Source organism: Podarcis tiliguerta (genome assembly GCF_965153285.1).
Source record: "Podarcis tiliguerta genome assembly, chromosome: 16".
Taxonomy (NCBI): Eukaryota; Metazoa; Chordata; class Lepidosauria; order Squamata; family Lacertidae; genus Podarcis; species Podarcis tiliguerta.
Window position 1 is genome coordinate 35,516,626 of NC_139549.1, and position 18,126 is coordinate 35,534,751.

Below are 18,126 nucleotides of genomic sequence, written 5' to 3' on the forward strand. Positions count from 1 at the left end.
GCTGCCATTATCATCTGGGCAAGACCTGTTTGCAAGTCCAGCACATTTCTCGTTGCTGGGCAGAATTGCTGTGAGACAAACCTTTGTGCTGCACTGCTGCCAATGGAATGCCTACTATTCGACTCGCAATATCTTTTATAGCAAGCTTCAAAAACTTGATAAACCTGTTAAGGCTGGGAATATTTCACCCAGCCATTTGGTTTTTCGCCTACCTCATAGCAAATCGTCACAACTTTGTAAGGTTTGGCGGTTAGGCATTGGAGTATTCAGATGGAGGGGAGGGGAGGTAGTGACCATCACCTACCCCTCCTAATTCAAGGGAATTCCATTAAAGGAATCTGAGAGGCATGATCTCTGTCCGAAGCCCCAGACCGGGGGGGGGGGGGGCTAGGGCAATGACACGACCCCTAGCGGTGACCCTGGGGGAGTTCCTAGTTGATGTGCAACAGCAGGGCTCCCCCTACTGGAGGTTAACCCTTCCAAGACTCCTGCAGATGGGCAGGGGTCAGATATAGTTGGTTTGTTTCCAATGCCTAACCCAATACCACTTACATTCTGTAACCTAAAATACTGGTCTCATGTGTCTTTATTACTTAACATCTCGGGAGGGTTTGGGACCTTGCCATTCAACTAGGAGAGAACTGAAGCGGGAAGAGCAGAGGCAGTTTCCACGCAGGCATAGTCTCCAGCTTCATGCACACAGACCATCAAGGGACAGCTGGTGGAGGGTGAGTAGCCCCCTGTTGCTGCAACTGTGCCATAGAGCACAGACCTGGGAATAACTGCCTAGATCAGGGGTCAACAAACTTTTTCAGCAGGGGGCCGGTCCACTGTCCCTCAGACCTTATGGGGGGGGGCGGACTATATTTTTGGGGGGGAAATGAACAAACTCCTATGCCCCACAAATAACCCAGAGATGCATTTTAAATAAAAGGACCCATTCTACTCATGTAAAAATATCAGGCAGGCCCCACAAATAACTCAGAGATGCATTTTAAATAAAGGGACATATTCCACTCATGTAAAAACATGCTGATTCCCGGACAGTCTGCAGGCTGGATTTAGAAGGCGATTGGGCCGGATCCGGGCCCCGGGCCTTAGGTTGCCTACCCATGGCCTAGATGCTCGACTGGTGTGCATGGGTATTTGGAGCCGTAGAACCAGCTTTGAAGAGTTAACTATCTGCCGTGTGCATTCCTTTGGCTGGGGGGTGGGGTGCCCTTGACACCCAGGTTGCTTTGGGATGCTGCCAAATTCAGCCCTACCAGGAGGCAGTGTCAAGAAATACGCCTGAAGCCAGGGCTGAGGAGCAAATACAAGATGAAGGTGGAGAGGTGGAAACTGAAGAACAACTGAGAGCACAGGAACGTGTCAGTGTTCAGCAAGACCCTGTTGCTTAAAAGCAAGGTTCAGCTGGGAACAGGAAGTCCTCTTATTACTCCTTCTTGCCCAGAAAGATCCAGACTGGGGTGGCCAAAGTCAGCCCAGGACCTGGAAGTACCTACATTGCTGAAAAGCAGGCACCTGCAGTTCAAAGATTTGCCACACGGGGCAGCTGCAGACAGACGCAGCCATTTCTGACATCACCACCCAGAGCCATTTTTCTGCAGCTATCACCAGCTGATGGACCTTTCAAAAAAAAAAAAAACAAGCCATGCACACACACACACAGACACGATTTAAGGTATTTACCCCTCATCTTTCAAGATAGTCTCAAAGCTATTAATTCAGGCAAAGCTCTGTGGGGCCGGGGGGGGGGTGCGCACCATGGTCAATAATTTATTACACAGCCTTCAATGCTTTTAACACCTATTACGTTAAGTGACTGAGCTGTGGAGTTAAAGTTGGGGTGTGTGCTTTAACTTGGATTTTGCCTTATTTAGAAGGCGGGGAAGCTCTGAAAGCAGCAGGAAACCACTGTTCTTTTTAATATATAAAAAAGTTAAGGCTGGGGATTTAAAAAAAAAATAATAATAATTGCACTGAGTTGTAAATGTTCTTTTGATTTACTGTCAGAACACTTTGCCCTCTCCAGTTCTGCATGTACCGAATTCTATGTACTATCTGTAGAATCTGGTATCTGGTACAGAGACTTGTAGACTTTATTTTATTTTATAATAGCCATTCTTCAAGACTTGCAATTGTGGGAAAGCGCTGAAAATGTTCTGGCCGCAGGTGCGAAAGCTAGGGAGACTTGGGTGTTCCACGCACTCAAGACCACGTGTCCTATTTTGAGCTCAGGGGCTCAAGAGCTCTCAAGGAGTAGCTCAACCTGTGGCTTTCTCATTCAGCTGATCTCTCAGAGCTGTCCCTTGCACCAAACCACTGGATGTTAGCTAGCTCCCAAGCTACGTTCAAGGTGCCGGTACTGATGTGCAAAGCTCTATACAACTCGAGATCAGAATATATAAAAGATTGTGCTCTGCAGGAGAGTGCACCCCACAGATAACCATCTCATTAGGAGATGTCCTCCATATGATGTAAGAATTGGGCCTCAGGTACCCTTTGGACCTCCCTCTTGGTGTTGTGGCTAGTAGGACTTGGGAGGCCAGGGTTCAAATGCCCACATAGCCATGAACCTCACTGGGTGACCATGGGCCAGCACTGCCTCTCAACCTAACCTACCTCTCAGAGGTGTTGTGGGGAGTCAGTGAGGATGGGATGAAAGTTGGGGTAAAAATGCAATAAATAAATTAGGCAGGTGCCACCTCTATTGTCTTTCCATTGCCTGTTGAAGACCTTCCTTTTTCAACAAGCCTTTTGTCCCACTCTATGTATTGGATGGGATGCTAGTGGCCCTGTGGGTTAAACCACAGAGCCTAGGGCTTGCCGATCAGAAGGTTGGCGGTTCGAATCCCTGCGGCGGGATGAGCTCCTGTTGCTCGGTCCCAGCTCCTGCCAACCTAGCAGTTCGAAAGCACATCAAAGTGCAAGTAGATAAATAGGTACCGCTCCGGAGGGAAGGTAAATGCCATTTCCGTGCACTGCTCTGGTTTGCCAGAAGCGGCTTAGTCCTGCTGGCCACATGACCTGGAAGCTGTACGCCGGCTCCCTCGGCCAATAAAGCGAGATGAGCGCCACAACCCCAGAGTTGGTCACGACTGGACCTAATGGTCAGGGGTCCCTTTACCTTTACCTTATGTTTTGGATATGAATTTTTAACAATGTTTTGACATTGTTTCTATGTGTTCTTATTGCAGATGCTTCTTTTGTTCCATGGCTTTTTGCTGCTGCACAGGCAACAGGGTTGATGCAGATACTTCCTGAGGTCCTGAAGCTCTCCAGCGAGGCTGAGAAGCCTCAAGGCAACCAGTGTGGCTGGTTATGCTACCTTTAAATAGAGGAAGGGGGGCCTGAGGAGGAGGTTCGCTTAGTGTCTCTGCCAGAAGCCATGGCAGAGAAGCAGCAGAGGAGAGGACTCAAGCTGAACTCCAGGAACTGGCCCTTGCAGTGGGTGGTATGGGAGGTTTGGAGAGTCAGGCACACAATCCCCAATGAGGGAAGTCCTCACTTCATGGCCCATAGCTCAGTGGCAGAGCACATACCTTGCATGCAGATTGTCCTAGGCACAATCTTCAGAATTTCCAGTTAAGAAAAACCCACAGGTAACACCTGATGTGAAATGCCCCCGCCAGAGAACCACTTCCAGTCAGACAATACTAGGCTAGATAGACAAATTGCCTGAGCCTGGTACAAGATGCCTCTCTATGTTTTGAAACACAAGAAGATGTCTTATGCTGAGTCAGACCCTTGGACTGTCTAGTTTATTATTGTCTGCACTGACTGGCAGCAGCTCTTCAAGATTTCAGACAAGAGTCTCTTCTAGCCCTTGAAGCATGTGTTTTCTTTCACAAATTGCTAGCACAGAAGTCCTGAATGGGACCAGAACTCTAGCATAAGCGGTAAGGAGTGTTTAACCTTAGGTCTCTATTATAGTCTCAATCCTGATTGAGGCCCATATTCTGGCAATTGTGGGGAGAGGCTTGCAATCAAGGCTGAACTACATGATGGAGCATGGAGCATAACTCTGTGTTCTCTTGATGGAGAAGCTGGGAATTCTTTATATTTCTCTGCAGATAGTGAATCCTGGCAGGCAACAATGCAAAATGGCAAACAGATTATTATTCTTTTAATGAATAAATTAGCCCATGTGCTGAATGAAGAATAAATATTTCTGTATATTTATTAGTCACACTGTTATAGCAGTGTCCCTCCCAGCTGACCTTTTTGAGAAGTAAGAGTAAATAGTGAATAGTAAATTGCGATAAGTAAATAGATCTCTCCATCTCCAACACTGTGAGACGAGCTCAAACCCTTTAGGAAAATTTCTTGGAAAGACATTGAAGAAAGAAAGAAATGTCGAGTAACTGGGTAGTTTAATCTAGAGTTCTGGCCAAAGAGAGAAGAGTCTGTAAAAGCAAGCTAGCAATGAAGAAATGCTCGCCCTGTTTTGAGTTTTCCATTCCTTACGTTCCTCAGGCGCAATAAAAAAAAAAAAATCTCAAGTATTAATATCTTCAATCTGGCTGGAGTTGAAAACTGCGGTTAACCGACTCACAAATCCGTCACAGGATCCTGAGCGGTTTTCTGTCTGTGGTTTCTTGACTGTGTGACTGAGCATGCCTTGCGCGAGGCGTGGAGGGAAGAGGGGGGAAGCCAGGCTGAGCTTGTTATGAGGCAGTGTGTGTGTGTGTGTGTGGTTGTGGTTAGTGTAGGGACAGGCAGCCTGAATGCATAAGGCCCTCTCCTAATATCATGTGGCCCCCAGCCTAATTTCACGCAGGTGGAGAGAAGCCCAGGAGGAACGCAGGAGGGAGGGGAAGCCAAAATGGCTGGAATTATGGAAGGGAGAGCCGAGGCAGATTTAGGGGAGTGCAACCAGTTCACCTGCAGAGCCTCAAGGGAGCCACAGGGGGCACCACAGCTATGATTTAGAATGGAGTGTGAGAGGCCGGAGGGCCACCAAATGTTGGCTTCGCCCACAATGCCACTGAAATTTGAGACCCCAAGTTCCACCACTGGGAGGAGCCATGCAAAACTTTCCGCCAGCAATCAGTTCAGATCTCTTGCAAGAGCAATCTCTTCCTCCCTGAGTAGATTGCTTAGTGGGGACAGAAAGCAGTGGGAGGAGGGAAGAGAAGGGGTGGCCATGCCAACTTTTTGCTCTGACCCTTTATTGTTGATTTATTAAATTTATTACCCGCCCTTCACTATCAGGTCCCCGGGCAGCTTGCAACAATTTAAATTCAATATTAAAAACAGTTGAATTGCAGCCATAGGTTTCAGCCGTCCCCATCACTCTCAAGAGATGCCTAAAAATGGCCCGTGACCAATAAGCAACTGGAGGCTGGGCCATTAGCCTGGAGCCCCTCCAAGCTCAGGCTGTTCTTTGCCAGCAGCAACTTACTTATTTACAACCAGTCCAGGGGGTGACAGGGACGTGGGTGGCACTGTGGATTAAACCACAGAGCCTAGGACTTGCCGATCAGAAGGTTGGCGGTTGGAATCCCTACGACGGGATGAGCTCCCGTTCCCCGGTCCCTGCTCCTGCCAACCTAGCAGTTCGAAAGCACATCAAAGTGCAAGTAGATAAATAGGTACCGCTCCGGTGGGAAGGTAAACTGTGTTTCCGTGCGCTGCTCTGGTTTGCCAGAAGCGGCTTAGTCATGCTGGCCACATGACCCGCAAGCTGTACGCTGGCTCTCTTGGCCAATAAAGAGAGATGAGCGCCACAACCCCAGAGTCGGCCACGACTGGACCTAACAGTCACGGGTCTCTTTACCTTTACATTTACATTTACCAGGGGGCGACAGCCTGCCAGCTCCATCCGAATTAGTCCCAGTTGCCCTTGGAGGGCATGGCAGGGAGGAAGATGGGGTCACAGCTAGAATTAGTTGGCTCTGCCTTGTCATTCGTTCTGGTGCCACCTCCTGTTGGCTTCCGCTCATTGCATCTCACCAGTCACCACCGGCCTTGGCAGCACAAAATGTCCCCACTCCTGCTTTCCTGAGTGCAGGGCTCACAAGTCATGGGCATATTTATTGCACCACTGTTTGATTTGCTATGAGTACACTTCTTGGAGCACGTCAGACCAGCTTCCAGGCAATGTGTGTGTTATGTACTGAAGTTCTCACCCTGGTCCAGCAGGGGGATACTGTAGATAGTTTTCACTCAGGTCCACGTCAGTTACTTTAGGCAGGAAACCCTGGGTTGTTGTTGCTACAATGTTGACAGCCGGCTGCCTATAAAAGCAGGCCAGCTGAGCTGTTTGCTGTTCAGTTCTGTTCCAGCTTACAAAATAAAGAGCTGCTTTGGAGAAATCGCTGTGTCATCTGCCATGTCTACCCACTATTCAACAGTGTGTGCACTCAGCGACCTGAATTGGGAACCTCGTGACCTCAAACTGACTTATAGACTGGCACACTGGCCTGCTAGCTGGGATTTCAGGAGCTCTCTACCAATATACAGGCAACAGAACCCTGATATCCTTTGCCCCAGTGCCTGGTAGATGTGTCTACTAGGCCAGCCACCACTCACTTCAGCTATATGTTCCAGCCACTGAGGAAGCACCTTTAGCAATCTTCTAAATCAGAGATGGGGAACCTGTGGCCCTCCAGATGTTGCTGGAATCCAACTCCCATCATTCCTCACCATTTAGCACCCTAAACAGCATCCTCCACTGCAGCTGAAAATACCAGGCCAGCAAAGGTTTATGGCAGGCTTCGCCGCACATACAGCTCTGTCCTAAAGTGCTTTGCTACCACTCCCTGTGTCAGCCACCTGAGACACCCATCTGCCTAATAATAGAGCCAGCCCTGTGGCTCATGGCTGTGAATCAGGCATATGCAAACTCGGCCCTCCAGATGTTTTTTGGGACTACAACTCCCATCATCCCTGACCACTGGTCCTGTTAGCTAGGGATGATGGGAGTTGTAGTCCCCTTGGAGGGCCATGTTTGCCTATGCCTGCTGCAAATCCATGTTTATAGTATTATGGCCAGTGTGTTAAAGAAGGGGTGGAAGATTCATCACTGTGGGGGCTGTGTTTGCAATAATAATAAAAAACACAATACCACCCCCTGAGTAAAACAAATTTGGGGAACTATGCAAACATTGGCAGTGGAGATGCACTGGGCTGGAACTGTGGAGAGAAACACACACAGCGAGAGAGAAGTCAAATGCAAAACCAGTACTTTACGGTCCCTGGCAGGGAGGGGAAATCTTTCTACTCACACTTGCAGCTTTCCCTGTTAATTGTAACTGTCGTCCTCCTTAATGAGTCCAATCAGCTTCAAGGTCTTTGGCAAGCAACACCGGGAGTTGGATTCCCAGTTGTCTTGGTTGCACAATGTCGAAATATTTCATCTCGGGCTCTTGCATAACCTACTAACCCTTGTAGTCGGTGTGGCCAATTATTTTCCTTGTTGAACCAGAGGTCTTCCCATCTAACAATGCCACTCAACATCAACCTCATGAGATTAGGTCAAGCCTACCGCCAACATAGGAAGAATCACATCTCCTCTGTGAAAATTCATGTTGCATTAAGCAGCAGGAGGAGGTAGAATTATGAACTGGACCAACTCAGGTGGTAGATTGGGAATTGCAGTTCTGAACCATCCCCTGAGTAAAAAACCTCACTGTTTGTAGGAACAGTGCATCAAGGTTAAATAGAGCCTTCACCCTGGTGTGCTAGCTTTCTTCATTCAAGTTGGGTTCCTTTCCATGTGGGAAAGCATTCAAAAAGTCACAAACACAATGTATGCCTATTATCTCTCAATAATTTGTTCATGTGGCAGAAGTCTAACATAATTTTTCCTAGATAAACTGAACCTTGGGAGGAAATATTCTGTACAGTATATTCTTTTATATTTATTTCCAGAGGGGTCAGTCTCTTCCTGCAAAACAGCAAAGACTATCTATTATGCCACAATAAATTTATTAGTCTTTTAAAGTGCCACAATTTGTTTGTTTGTTTGTTTAAATCCCCCCCCTTAATTTATTTATTTTACAAGTATTCCGCCTTTCCACTCCTGCAAACAGACCTTGAACTTGGGGCTGTGGAAGGACCAACCAAATTTCAATAAGAGCCATACAATGTAAACAAAGATTAAGATTCAATAGCAAAATATTTTAAAACACACACACACACAATGTTTCATATAAATTGCCTAAGGGAAAAAGAAAATCCTTACCTTGAGTGGTACAACTTGCATCAAAATGGCAAAGTTTGTGAGATGGTTACACAAACAGACCGAATAGTTGAAATCCCCTTCATCACGCACGCAGCCTTCATTAGACCAAACACCACTTCCGTTGCTATAAAGTGCATAAGAATAGGTGTCCATGTTATTTACTTTAAAACGTTTCTGCACTGCCTTTCCAAGGTTTGAGATCACTTATAAAATCTAATCTAAGTTTTTAAAACCACTGCTTGAATTAAGATAAAGGTAAAGGACCCCTGAACGGTTAAGTCCAGTCAAAGGTGACTATGGGGTTGTGGTGCTCATTTGCTTTTCAGGCAGAGGGAGGCAGTGTATGTCCACAGACAGCTTTCTGGGTCATGTGGCCAGCAGGACTAGACCACTTCTGGTGCAATGAGACACCGTGACGAATGCCAGACCTCACGGAAACACCGTTTACCTTCCTGCCGCAGAGGTACTTATTTATCTACTTGCACTGGTATCCACTGGCAGAGGAAGAGGAGTGCAGGGGGAGCGCACCACCCCCAGCAGCATAATCCACACCCCCGGGACGCATGCCAGTCCTGCCCCCACCTGCTTTCCCCCCCCCCCAGGGCCTGAGCATGAAGCTCCGCCCCTGCTGGTGTGCTTTCAAACTGCTAAGTTGGCAGGAGCTGGAACAGAGCAACGGGAGCTCACCCCATCGTGGGGATTCAAGCTGCTGACCTTCTGATTGACAAGCCCAAGAAGCTCAGTAGTTTAGACCACAGCGCCACCCACCACTGCTTGAATTATGACGCATGGGTGGGGAAGAGATATAATGAAATCCTCACATGACACCTCTTGACCCCTCCTAATTTCAGAAAAAGTGTAGTGGTGGGATCCAATCGCTTTCTAAAAAGAGTAGTTTGAAAGGCTATCACAAACAGTAAGGGGATGAGCTATTTAGCGCATGTTTTGCACACAAAAGGTCTTTCGGTCAATGCTTCACACCTCCAATGAGGACCAGTGGGGAACCGTGTCTGAAGCCTTTAAGAGCTTCCACCAGTCAGTATGGATAGTATTATGTTTGATGGGCCAATAGTCTGGCTCAGAATAAGATAGCTTCTAAAGTTCTCCTTTCCCCTGCATACAAGCAGTTTGAAAACAGTGCTCTTCAACCTTGCATTCACAGATGTTGTTGGGCTATAACTACAATAATCCCCATCCAGCTTAGCCAAAAGTCATGGGTGATGGGATCTGCTGTCCAACAACATCTGGGGATTCAAGGTTGAAGAACACTGGATTAAAACACAATATAAAACAAAACACAGAAAATAAAATGGCGTTCCAGCAAGAAAACTCACAGACAAGCCAGCCCATTGGAAAAGATGTGAGTTTTGCAACCCTTTCTACAGCCCACGAAGAAAGGGAAGCTATGCATTTTTCAGGTGAGATCATCCTACAGCAATTGCAACTGCACAAAGCAGCTACAGCAATTGCATTCTGGTGTAATTGCAGTTGCACAGCAACTCTATCCTTGCCTTCATTCTACAGTCTCGGAGCACTTAATATAGACAGATGTACATCTCCTCAACTGTACATCCGTAAAGCTCATTCAATCATAAGGCAAAATTGTAATAAATTGTTCTGTAAATGCCAGCTGCCTAAAGTTTGGTGCACATTTGATTCTTCACCCAAATCCAAAAAGAAAAAGAAGCTTGCATCCAACTGAGCCATTGTAATTAATGGACCCAAGTTAGTCATGTTCATTAATTTCAACAGGTGTGTTCAGAATATGACTAACAATGGATACAGCCCAGAACATGTGTTTCATAAAAAAAAAAAAACCTGGTGGATTGGACCAAGGACCCATCTAGAGACTAACACTCTGTTTTCACATTAGTCAACCAGATGCCCATGGCAAGCGGAGCCAGAATGCAACAGCACTCTCCCCACTTGTGATTCCTGGCGACTGGTATTCAGAGGTGCGCTGCCTCCAATAGCAGAGGTAGACCATTGCCATTGTGGCTAGCAGCCGCTGATAGCCTCGCCCTCCATGAAACTGCCTGATCCTCTTTTAAAGCCATCTAATTGAGTGGCCATCACCACTTCTCATGAAGCCAATTCTATAGTTCAACTATTTCCTGTGTAAAGTAAAGGTAAAGGGACCCCTGGCCATTAGGTCCAGTTGTGACCGACTCTGGGGTTGCGGTGCTCATCTCGCTTTATTGGCCGAGGGAGCCGGCGTACAGCTTCCGGGTCATGTGGCCAGCATGACTAAGCCGCTTCTGGTGAACCAGAGCAGCGCACGGAAATGCCGTTTACCTTCCTGCCGGAGCGATACCTATTTATCTACTTGCACTTTGAGGTGCTTTCGAACTGCTAGGTTGGCAGGAGCAGGGACCGAGCAATGGGAGCTCACCCCGTCATGGGGATTCGAACCACCGACCTTCTGAGTGACAAGCCCTAGGCTCTGTGGTTTAGACCACAGTGCCACCTGCGTCCCTCCTGTGTAAAGAAGTACTTCTTATTGTCTGTCATGAGTCGTCAAACATTCATTGGATATACCCTAGTATTATGAGAAAGCGGGTGGGGGGGGGATACTTCTCCCATCCACCTTCTCCAAACCATGCATAATTTTATACACCTCTATCAAAAGTTGCCTCATAAAGTGAGCACAACAGGAGTCTGTCATAAATATGCAGGTGAGCTCACCACTGAAGTTTCAAAAGGAAACGAGCTTTTTAAATTGGAAGAGATCGGCCCCTGCAGAGCTCTCCAAAGAAAGGAAGGCAAAGCATCTCAGGGTAACTTTCCATCATTAAAACTGCCCCAAAAGAAAAAAAGGGGGGGGGAGACCAACCCCAGAAGGACAGAATAGTGTGTGTGTGCATTGGCAACCTAAACCTGTTATTGCAGCACAGCAAGGATTCCACTCCCCATCCCCCAGGATCTTAGTGTGTCCAAAGGACAGATAACCTGAATTTAAAAGATATCTAAGCTGGCTGGTTGAAACATTTGCCTCATAATTCATGTAGTATAAAAATATCAGTGACCCCTTGGCTGCTGGCCATGCTGGTCTACCTCCAATGTGCTTCTGATTAGGTAAAAAGGTAAAGGACCCCTGGGAGGTTAGGTCCAGTCAAAGGCGACTATGGGGTTGTGGCGCTCATCTCGCTTTTCAGGCTGAGGGAGCCGGCGTTTGTCTGCAGACAGCTTTCCGGGTCATGTGGCCAGCATGACTAAACCACTTCTGGCACAACGGGACACCGTGATGGAAGCCAGAGTGCTTGGAAATGCCATTTGCCTTCCCGCCGCAGTGGTGCCTATTCATCTACTTGCACTGGTATGCTTTTGAACTGCTAGGCACTGTGGTCTAAACCAGGCATAGGCAAACTCTGCCCTCCAGATGTTTTGGGACTACAACTCCCATCATCCCTAGCTAACAGGACCAGTGGTCAGGGATGATGGGAGTTGTAGTCCCAAAACATCTGGAGGGCCGAGTTTGCCTATGCCTGGTTTAGACCATTGAGCCTCTTGGGCTTGCCAATCGGAAGGTTGGCAGTTCAAATCCACGCAACGGAGTGAGCTCCTGCCTCTGATTACCAGTTACTGGGAATCGCTAGTGGGGAGGCTGTTCCACCCAGGTTCTTCTTCAGAGTTCCCCCAAGGCATCTGGCTGGATACTGCGAGAACACGATACTGAATGGGATAGACCTTTGGTCTCATCCAGCAGGGCTGTTCTTATGTTCTTAGTGAGACACACATGCAAATAACACTCTGTGTGCCTGTAGCAGTGAGCAGTTGCTACAAGTGGCTGAAGCTAGAGAACCCCTTTAGTTACATCAGCATACAATGATCCTGCTGAATCAGGCTAATGTAGGGTTGCCATTTTCCAGATGTATGGCAACCCTAGGCTACTGGTCCATCTTGGTCCAGCGTCCTGTGGCCAATCTGATAGCCTACCTTGCTTCCATAGAAGTCAATTCACCTTGGAGCACAGGACACTGTCCTATGCCAGGCCAGATTCTTGGCCCATCTAGACCACTACTGTCTACTCTGACTGACAGCAGCTCTTCAAGGTCTCGGGAAGAGTGGGGTCTTTCCCATGACCTGATACTCAGTTCCCAAGTGGCCTCCCATTGAAGCAGAGAACAAATTTGGCTTAGCTTCATGAAGGCAGCTGTACAGTGGTACCTTGGGTTAATAACTTAATTCGTTCTAGAGGTCTGTTCTTAACCTGAAACTGTTCTTAACCTGAAGCACCACTTTAGCTAATGGGGCCTCCCGCTGCCACCATGCCGCCACCACACGATTTCTGTTCTCCTCCTGAAGCAAAGTTTTTAAACCCTGGTAATATTTCTGGGCTAGTGGAGTCTGTAACGTGAAGCGTCTGTAATAATAATAATAATAATTTATACCCCACCCATGTGGCTGGGTCTCCCCAGCCACCCTGGGAGGCTTCCAACAAAGTATTAAAATACAGTGGTCTGTTAAACATTAAAAGCTTCCCTAAACAGGGCTGCCCTCAGATGTCATCTAAAAGTCTGGTAGTTGTTCATCTCTTTGACATCTGGTGGGAGGACATTCCACAGGGCGGGTGCCACTACCGAGAAGGCCCTCTGCCTGGTTCCTTGTAACTTGGCTTCTTGCAGTGAGTGAACCACCAGAAGGTCCTCGGCTCTGGACCTCAGTGTCCAGGCTGAACGATGGGGGTGGAGACGTTCCTTCAGGTATACTGGGCCGAGGTCCTTTAGGGCTTTAAAGGTCAGTACCAACACTTTGAATTGTGCTCAGAAACGTACTGGGAGCCAGTGTAGGTCTTTCAAGACCAGTGTTATGTGGTCTCGGCGGCCGCTCCCAGTCACCAGTCTAGCTGCCACATTCTGGATTAGTTGTAGTTTCCGGTTCACCTTCAAAGGTAACCCCACATAGAGCGCATTGCAGTAATCCAAGCGAGAGATAACTAGAGCATGCACCATTCTGGCAAGACAGTCCGCGGGCAGGTAGGGTCTCAGCCTGCGTACCAGGTGGAGTTGGTAGACAGCTGCCCTGGACACAGAATTGACCTGCACCTCCATGGACAGCTGTGAGTCCAAAATGACTCCCAGGCTGCGCACGTGGTCCTGAAGGATCTGTAACCCAAGGTACCACTGTACTGTGTGCCTTTGGACTTTATATCCCAGTAAAGAGGGAGTCAGCAACAATCCGCTGGCGTGAAGGTGCAGCTCAAACATGCTGCAATTCCCACTATACCTAAGCAGGCCCTGCTGTCAGAAAGCCAACTCTGGGGTAAAAAGAAAGCTTTCTTGACTGTGTAAATCAGCCCCCTTAAAGCACTGCAAAACAAAGCTCAGCATCCGCCATATGCTATGCTAATGGTACACATACGTTACTCTTTGCTGAGAACTGAATATGCAAATTAACAATTGAACTAATTGTGCACCACTGTCGTTGAAGGATTGCTCTCCGGGTGTAATGCAATCAGCTGCTGAATGACTGGCCAAAAGAACCTAGGAATTGGCATTGAGAGGAGTACTGCCTCCAGCAGTAAGGGGTGGGACACAGCCTTATCCCCCACGAGCTGTGAGAGGCAGCTGGTTGGCCACCCTTTCAATTTCCCACCATTTATTTGTTTAACAAAATTAATACGCCGCTTACTAAAACAAAAGACCTCTAAGCAGTTTTCAACAGACAGTCTAAAATATTACATTAAAATTACTAACAGCAGCATCAACAACAACCACCACCGTTAAAAACAAGTTACATTGGAAAATATAAGATCATCCTTTTTAAATGACCTACCAAAAATCAAGGGTCAAAATTATGGTCTAAAATTACATGCCTGGGTAGGCTTGCTGGAACCAAAAAAGTTTTTAGCAGGCGCTGAAAACAATGTAGAGAAGGCACCTGCCTAATATCAATAGGCGTGGAGTTCCGAAGTGTCGGTGCTGCCACAGTGGAAGACCAATTTCTTCCAAGTGCAGAACGAACATTTTGTGGCACTTGTAAAAGTGCCTGTCCCACAGATCTAAGTGGTTGAGTAGAGACCAGTGGCGTAGCGTGGGGGGTGCAGGGGGGGCCGGCCGCACCGGGCGCAACATCTGGGGGGTAGGGTTAGGGGGCGTAAATCCATGGGTTAGGGGGTGCAAATTACCTGCCTTGCCCCGGGTGCTGACAACCCATGCTACGCCACTGGTAGAGACATATGGGCTGGGGTGACTACGCTTACCTAGCAGCTTTCTGGGGCACTGTGGGAAATGTAAAGGGTAACCCAGCAGTAGCTTGGAGTGCTGCAACCACAGCCAGGTAAGCCTTTTGGGAAGGCCTGAGCACCTCAGATTTGGAGCCAGTCCGGCCAAGATACACTCCAGGGTAATGTGAAAATGATAGTGATAATAATACTTCCTTTTGCATCAAGCTTTCAGTTATGCAAAGTGCTACACCTGCATTATGTAACTGCAACCCTTACTTACAACCAGTGGCGGAGCAAGCCGATCGAGCACCTGGGGTGGCGAGAGTGCCCTGCGCCCAGGGGTGGGGCCAGACACCTGAAGGCGGGGCCAGCCAGGGCAGGATTCTCTGCGGGGCCTCCAAGGAATCTGCCTGCCTCCTCCCACTCAGCCGCCCTACAGCTGAGGGGGAGGCAGCGGACGGACTGTTTGGGGCAGCGCGGAGCCTGCGGGCGCCCATGCCACCGTGTCACTCCCAGAAGAGATGCGTGGTTCAGGGGTGCTGCAGGCCCCACGGTGAGTGCCGGCCGTGATTTTGCATCCCCCTCAGTGGTGACACCTGGGGTGACCCACCCCCACTGGTCCCCCCTTCCTCCGCCCCTGCTTACAACAACCTTATTAAGCAAATTGCATTATCTCCCCATATTGCAGACAGCAGAAGGGAAGACTGAGATGGATAGAAAATGGCCTGCCTAAGGCCGTGTATGGTTGTTTATTTTTTATTATTATTACTACTATTATTACTATTATTATGATGCCAGATTTTGTATTGCTTTATCAAATATACTGTATCTAAGCAGTTTACATAATTTACATTCAATTAAAACAGCAATAAAACTGGCTTTAAAAATAATAAACAGAATAAAATTATCATAGCAGAGGTGTTATTCAAACTGGGGACTTCCATCATTTGTTGCTCTATTATCCTGTATTATCATCATTGTCATCATGCCCATCTCATTTATTACCCACTCTTTACCAGAAGGTCACAGGGCTACAACGATTTAAAATTTTAGCCACCCTTTAGCTACATTTTGAGTGGCACCGAAAGGAGGGAAAAATTCACAGGAAGGGGATAACTTGTCAATCAAGCTAAAAGAACTTTCTTTAGGCTGGGGGGGAGATGTAGCTTGCACAGCTTCCCTTGAACAACAAAGGCTGGCCTTCTGAATACATGATCAGTTTTGTCCTGAATTTCAATCTCAATGTGGGAACGGATGCTGAAGAACTGTTCCAAAAGATGATTAGCATTCTAATCCATATGGTGGGCTTTATCGTTCAGAAATATGCTCCAGCTTCCCTTTTTTTAAAATCCAGATGTGAGTAAGAAATCCCTTTACTTAGTTTAGTAATGGGGCGAGTAATCCGTCTTCATTTTATTGCCCATGATTTCATTGTTTTGACTGTTCCCATGAACCTAACACGGAGGGGAGGGTGGGGCAAAGTAATTCTCTGGTACTGTAGTCATTTTTTTTTTATCTAAAGGGCTCAATCCTCTGATCAAATACAGAACTACGTCACGCACCTGTAATCCAAAAAGGCACAGTAGAAGTTCACTTGGTTGCTTTCGTTCATGACTTGGCTGTACTGGGGAGCAGTCTGAAAGGAAAGAAAGAAGACATGTAAACAAAAGGATAACCAGGACACACTGGAGTCTACCATGGGTAGAGACAAGATGTTGGCTGGCGCCCCAAAAAGTTCCTTTTGGAGACTTTGGATGGCATCCAAAGTCAACCCAAGGGGCTGGCTTGCATTGGGATGCTCAAAGGAGGGACATGGCATAGTGGAACAGTATCTGCTTTTCATGCACAAGATCCCAGTTTCAACCTTCAGCATCTCCAGGTAAGGCTGGAGATGGCCCTTGGCTGAAACCCCCAAGAACTGCTTCCAGTTGGAATAGACCAGGCACGTCCAACTCCCAAGAGGCTGTGCTCTATTCCCAGTATAAAAAAAAAACTGGCGGTGACCTACCCATTGTCATTGGAGGGAGGAGGAGTGGGGGGGGGTGGGGGGGTGGAAGGGGAGGATTCCCAGAGTTGTTTGTTGAGCCTTTTTGGGGGGGAGGATTGCCCAGAATTGTTCAGCTTCTATTAAGGGGAGATGCCATAACTTGCTCGCCATAACACTGCTTAGAAAGTAACGTAGCCCTAAAGCCAACTATCACATCCCCAATCGCCAGCAGCAGACGCCAAACGACTGCCCACATGACACAGAGCAAGGGGAGCGGGAGGCGGATAGATTCATTGCCCAATTCAGTTAATCCCATGATCAATAAGGATCCTGCGATAGACCATGATCGACCACCTATTGGACATGTCTGGAATAGACTATAGTGAGCCAATTGATGGCCAGATATCCCAAGATAGATAGAACGATGGGTCTGACTCAATAGAAGGCAATATGCCCAGCCATTCAGCAAGGCACTCCTTCCAAGCAGAGCCTCTGATTGGCCTGTTGGAAGCTGCCCTCTTTGGTGGGAAGACAGCCCCTCAATCACGCCGGCCAAGGGGAATTCCCCCACCAATGGCCAGTGAATGAATGTGCTCTGGCTGCCACGGGTGACGCTGGAGCATGATGGGTCACAATCACTGCCCACTGTGGAAGCAGTGAGTGGCCAACATGCAAACTCAGGCAATGCACATTCACTTGTGGTGGGATATATTTGTCTGATCTCTGTATCTTGTTGTCAGGAGGGGCAGGGGCATGTTTATTGCATGGGACATCTTGTGTGGTTATACTGGGGGGAACCAGATTAAAACATTTATTTAAGCACACATTTTTCAATGCATTTCAAGGCAATTTTCTCCTTAAAAGCACATTTAAAAAAAATATACAATATGTATTTACATATGCATTTATGTGCAAAATGTAAAATATTTTATGCAGTTATGGGACCAAAACTACACTGCAAAAATGGGAGAGCTCCATAAACGGTTTTATTTTGATCTGCAAACAAGTTCTGGAACATGAAATCAAGCCAATCTGTTTCAAAAAGTGGACTGAGTGGATTCCTCCCCCATAGAGAATTGTTTCAGATGTTGTTCTCAAAGATCATGCTTTCCCTGGCTCCCAGTGAGCAATCCACCCTACATCGCTCAAACACTGCTAAATTTAACATTTCCCCAAAATTTTCTCAGTTGGAATCTTTGTTTTTTCTTTGTACAAGAAGATTAGCCATGAGACAGAGCCTGATATCATGTTCTCTTAAGTATAGCAATCGATATAAATTTACACATATTGTGTCTGCAATCTACTGGAGGAAAAGCACTTTAGGAGAATTCCATTTATTTAACTTAGCTCTTTTTTAAAAAAAAAGTGATTTGATACAGAAGTACAGCAATAATTGCATGATTACATAACCATTCCAAATAACTCTTTAATTTCAAAACAAGAATCTGGAAAGAACATAACCAAGATCAGGTGGGCTGTATTTTTCATTATGTATCGTAGCAAAATTGTTTTTGCAAAGCAAAGGAATGCAGCTGCACTTTCAACCCCTCCAAACGAAAGTCCTTGGCAGACCTCAAGGAAGCAAACCTTTTTTCATGGGAAAACAAACCAATGTTCAGCCATAAAGGCATCCCTCAATCAGTTTAGCCCCTTCCAACTTGAACAACACACAAATTCATAAGTGGAGAGTTGTTTCATTTTAAGCCCATATTGATGATTAGAGAGATGCTGCTGTTATTTCTGACTATAGCCTCCTTTGGAGTAACCTAAATATGTGCAAAC

The 18,126-nt window shown here is 47.1% G+C and overlaps 1 protein-coding gene and 1 long non-coding RNA gene across 3 annotated transcripts in view; one reads left to right on the forward strand and one right to left on the reverse strand.

The window, feature by feature from the left end:
• Positions 1 to 18,126, forward strand: part of LOC310666934 — a 396,489-nt gene that overhangs the window by 219,429 nt on the left and 158,934 nt on the right. The window lies entirely within an intron of this gene.
• Positions 1 to 18,126, reverse strand: part of ADGRD1 (adhesion G protein-coupled receptor D1) — a 293,282-nt gene that overhangs the window by 134,497 nt on the left and 140,659 nt on the right. For both annotated transcript variants that reach the window (XM_083418242.1, XM_083418243.1), the window contains 2 exons: positions 15,920 to 15,993; positions 8,192 to 8,315 (listed from right to left, as the gene is read on the reverse strand). In XM_083418242.1, coding sequence (XP_083274368.1) covers positions 8,192 to 8,315; positions 15,920 to 15,993 — 198 coding nt within the window. The remainder of the gene's footprint in view (positions 1 to 8,191; positions 8,316 to 15,919; positions 15,994 to 18,126) is intronic.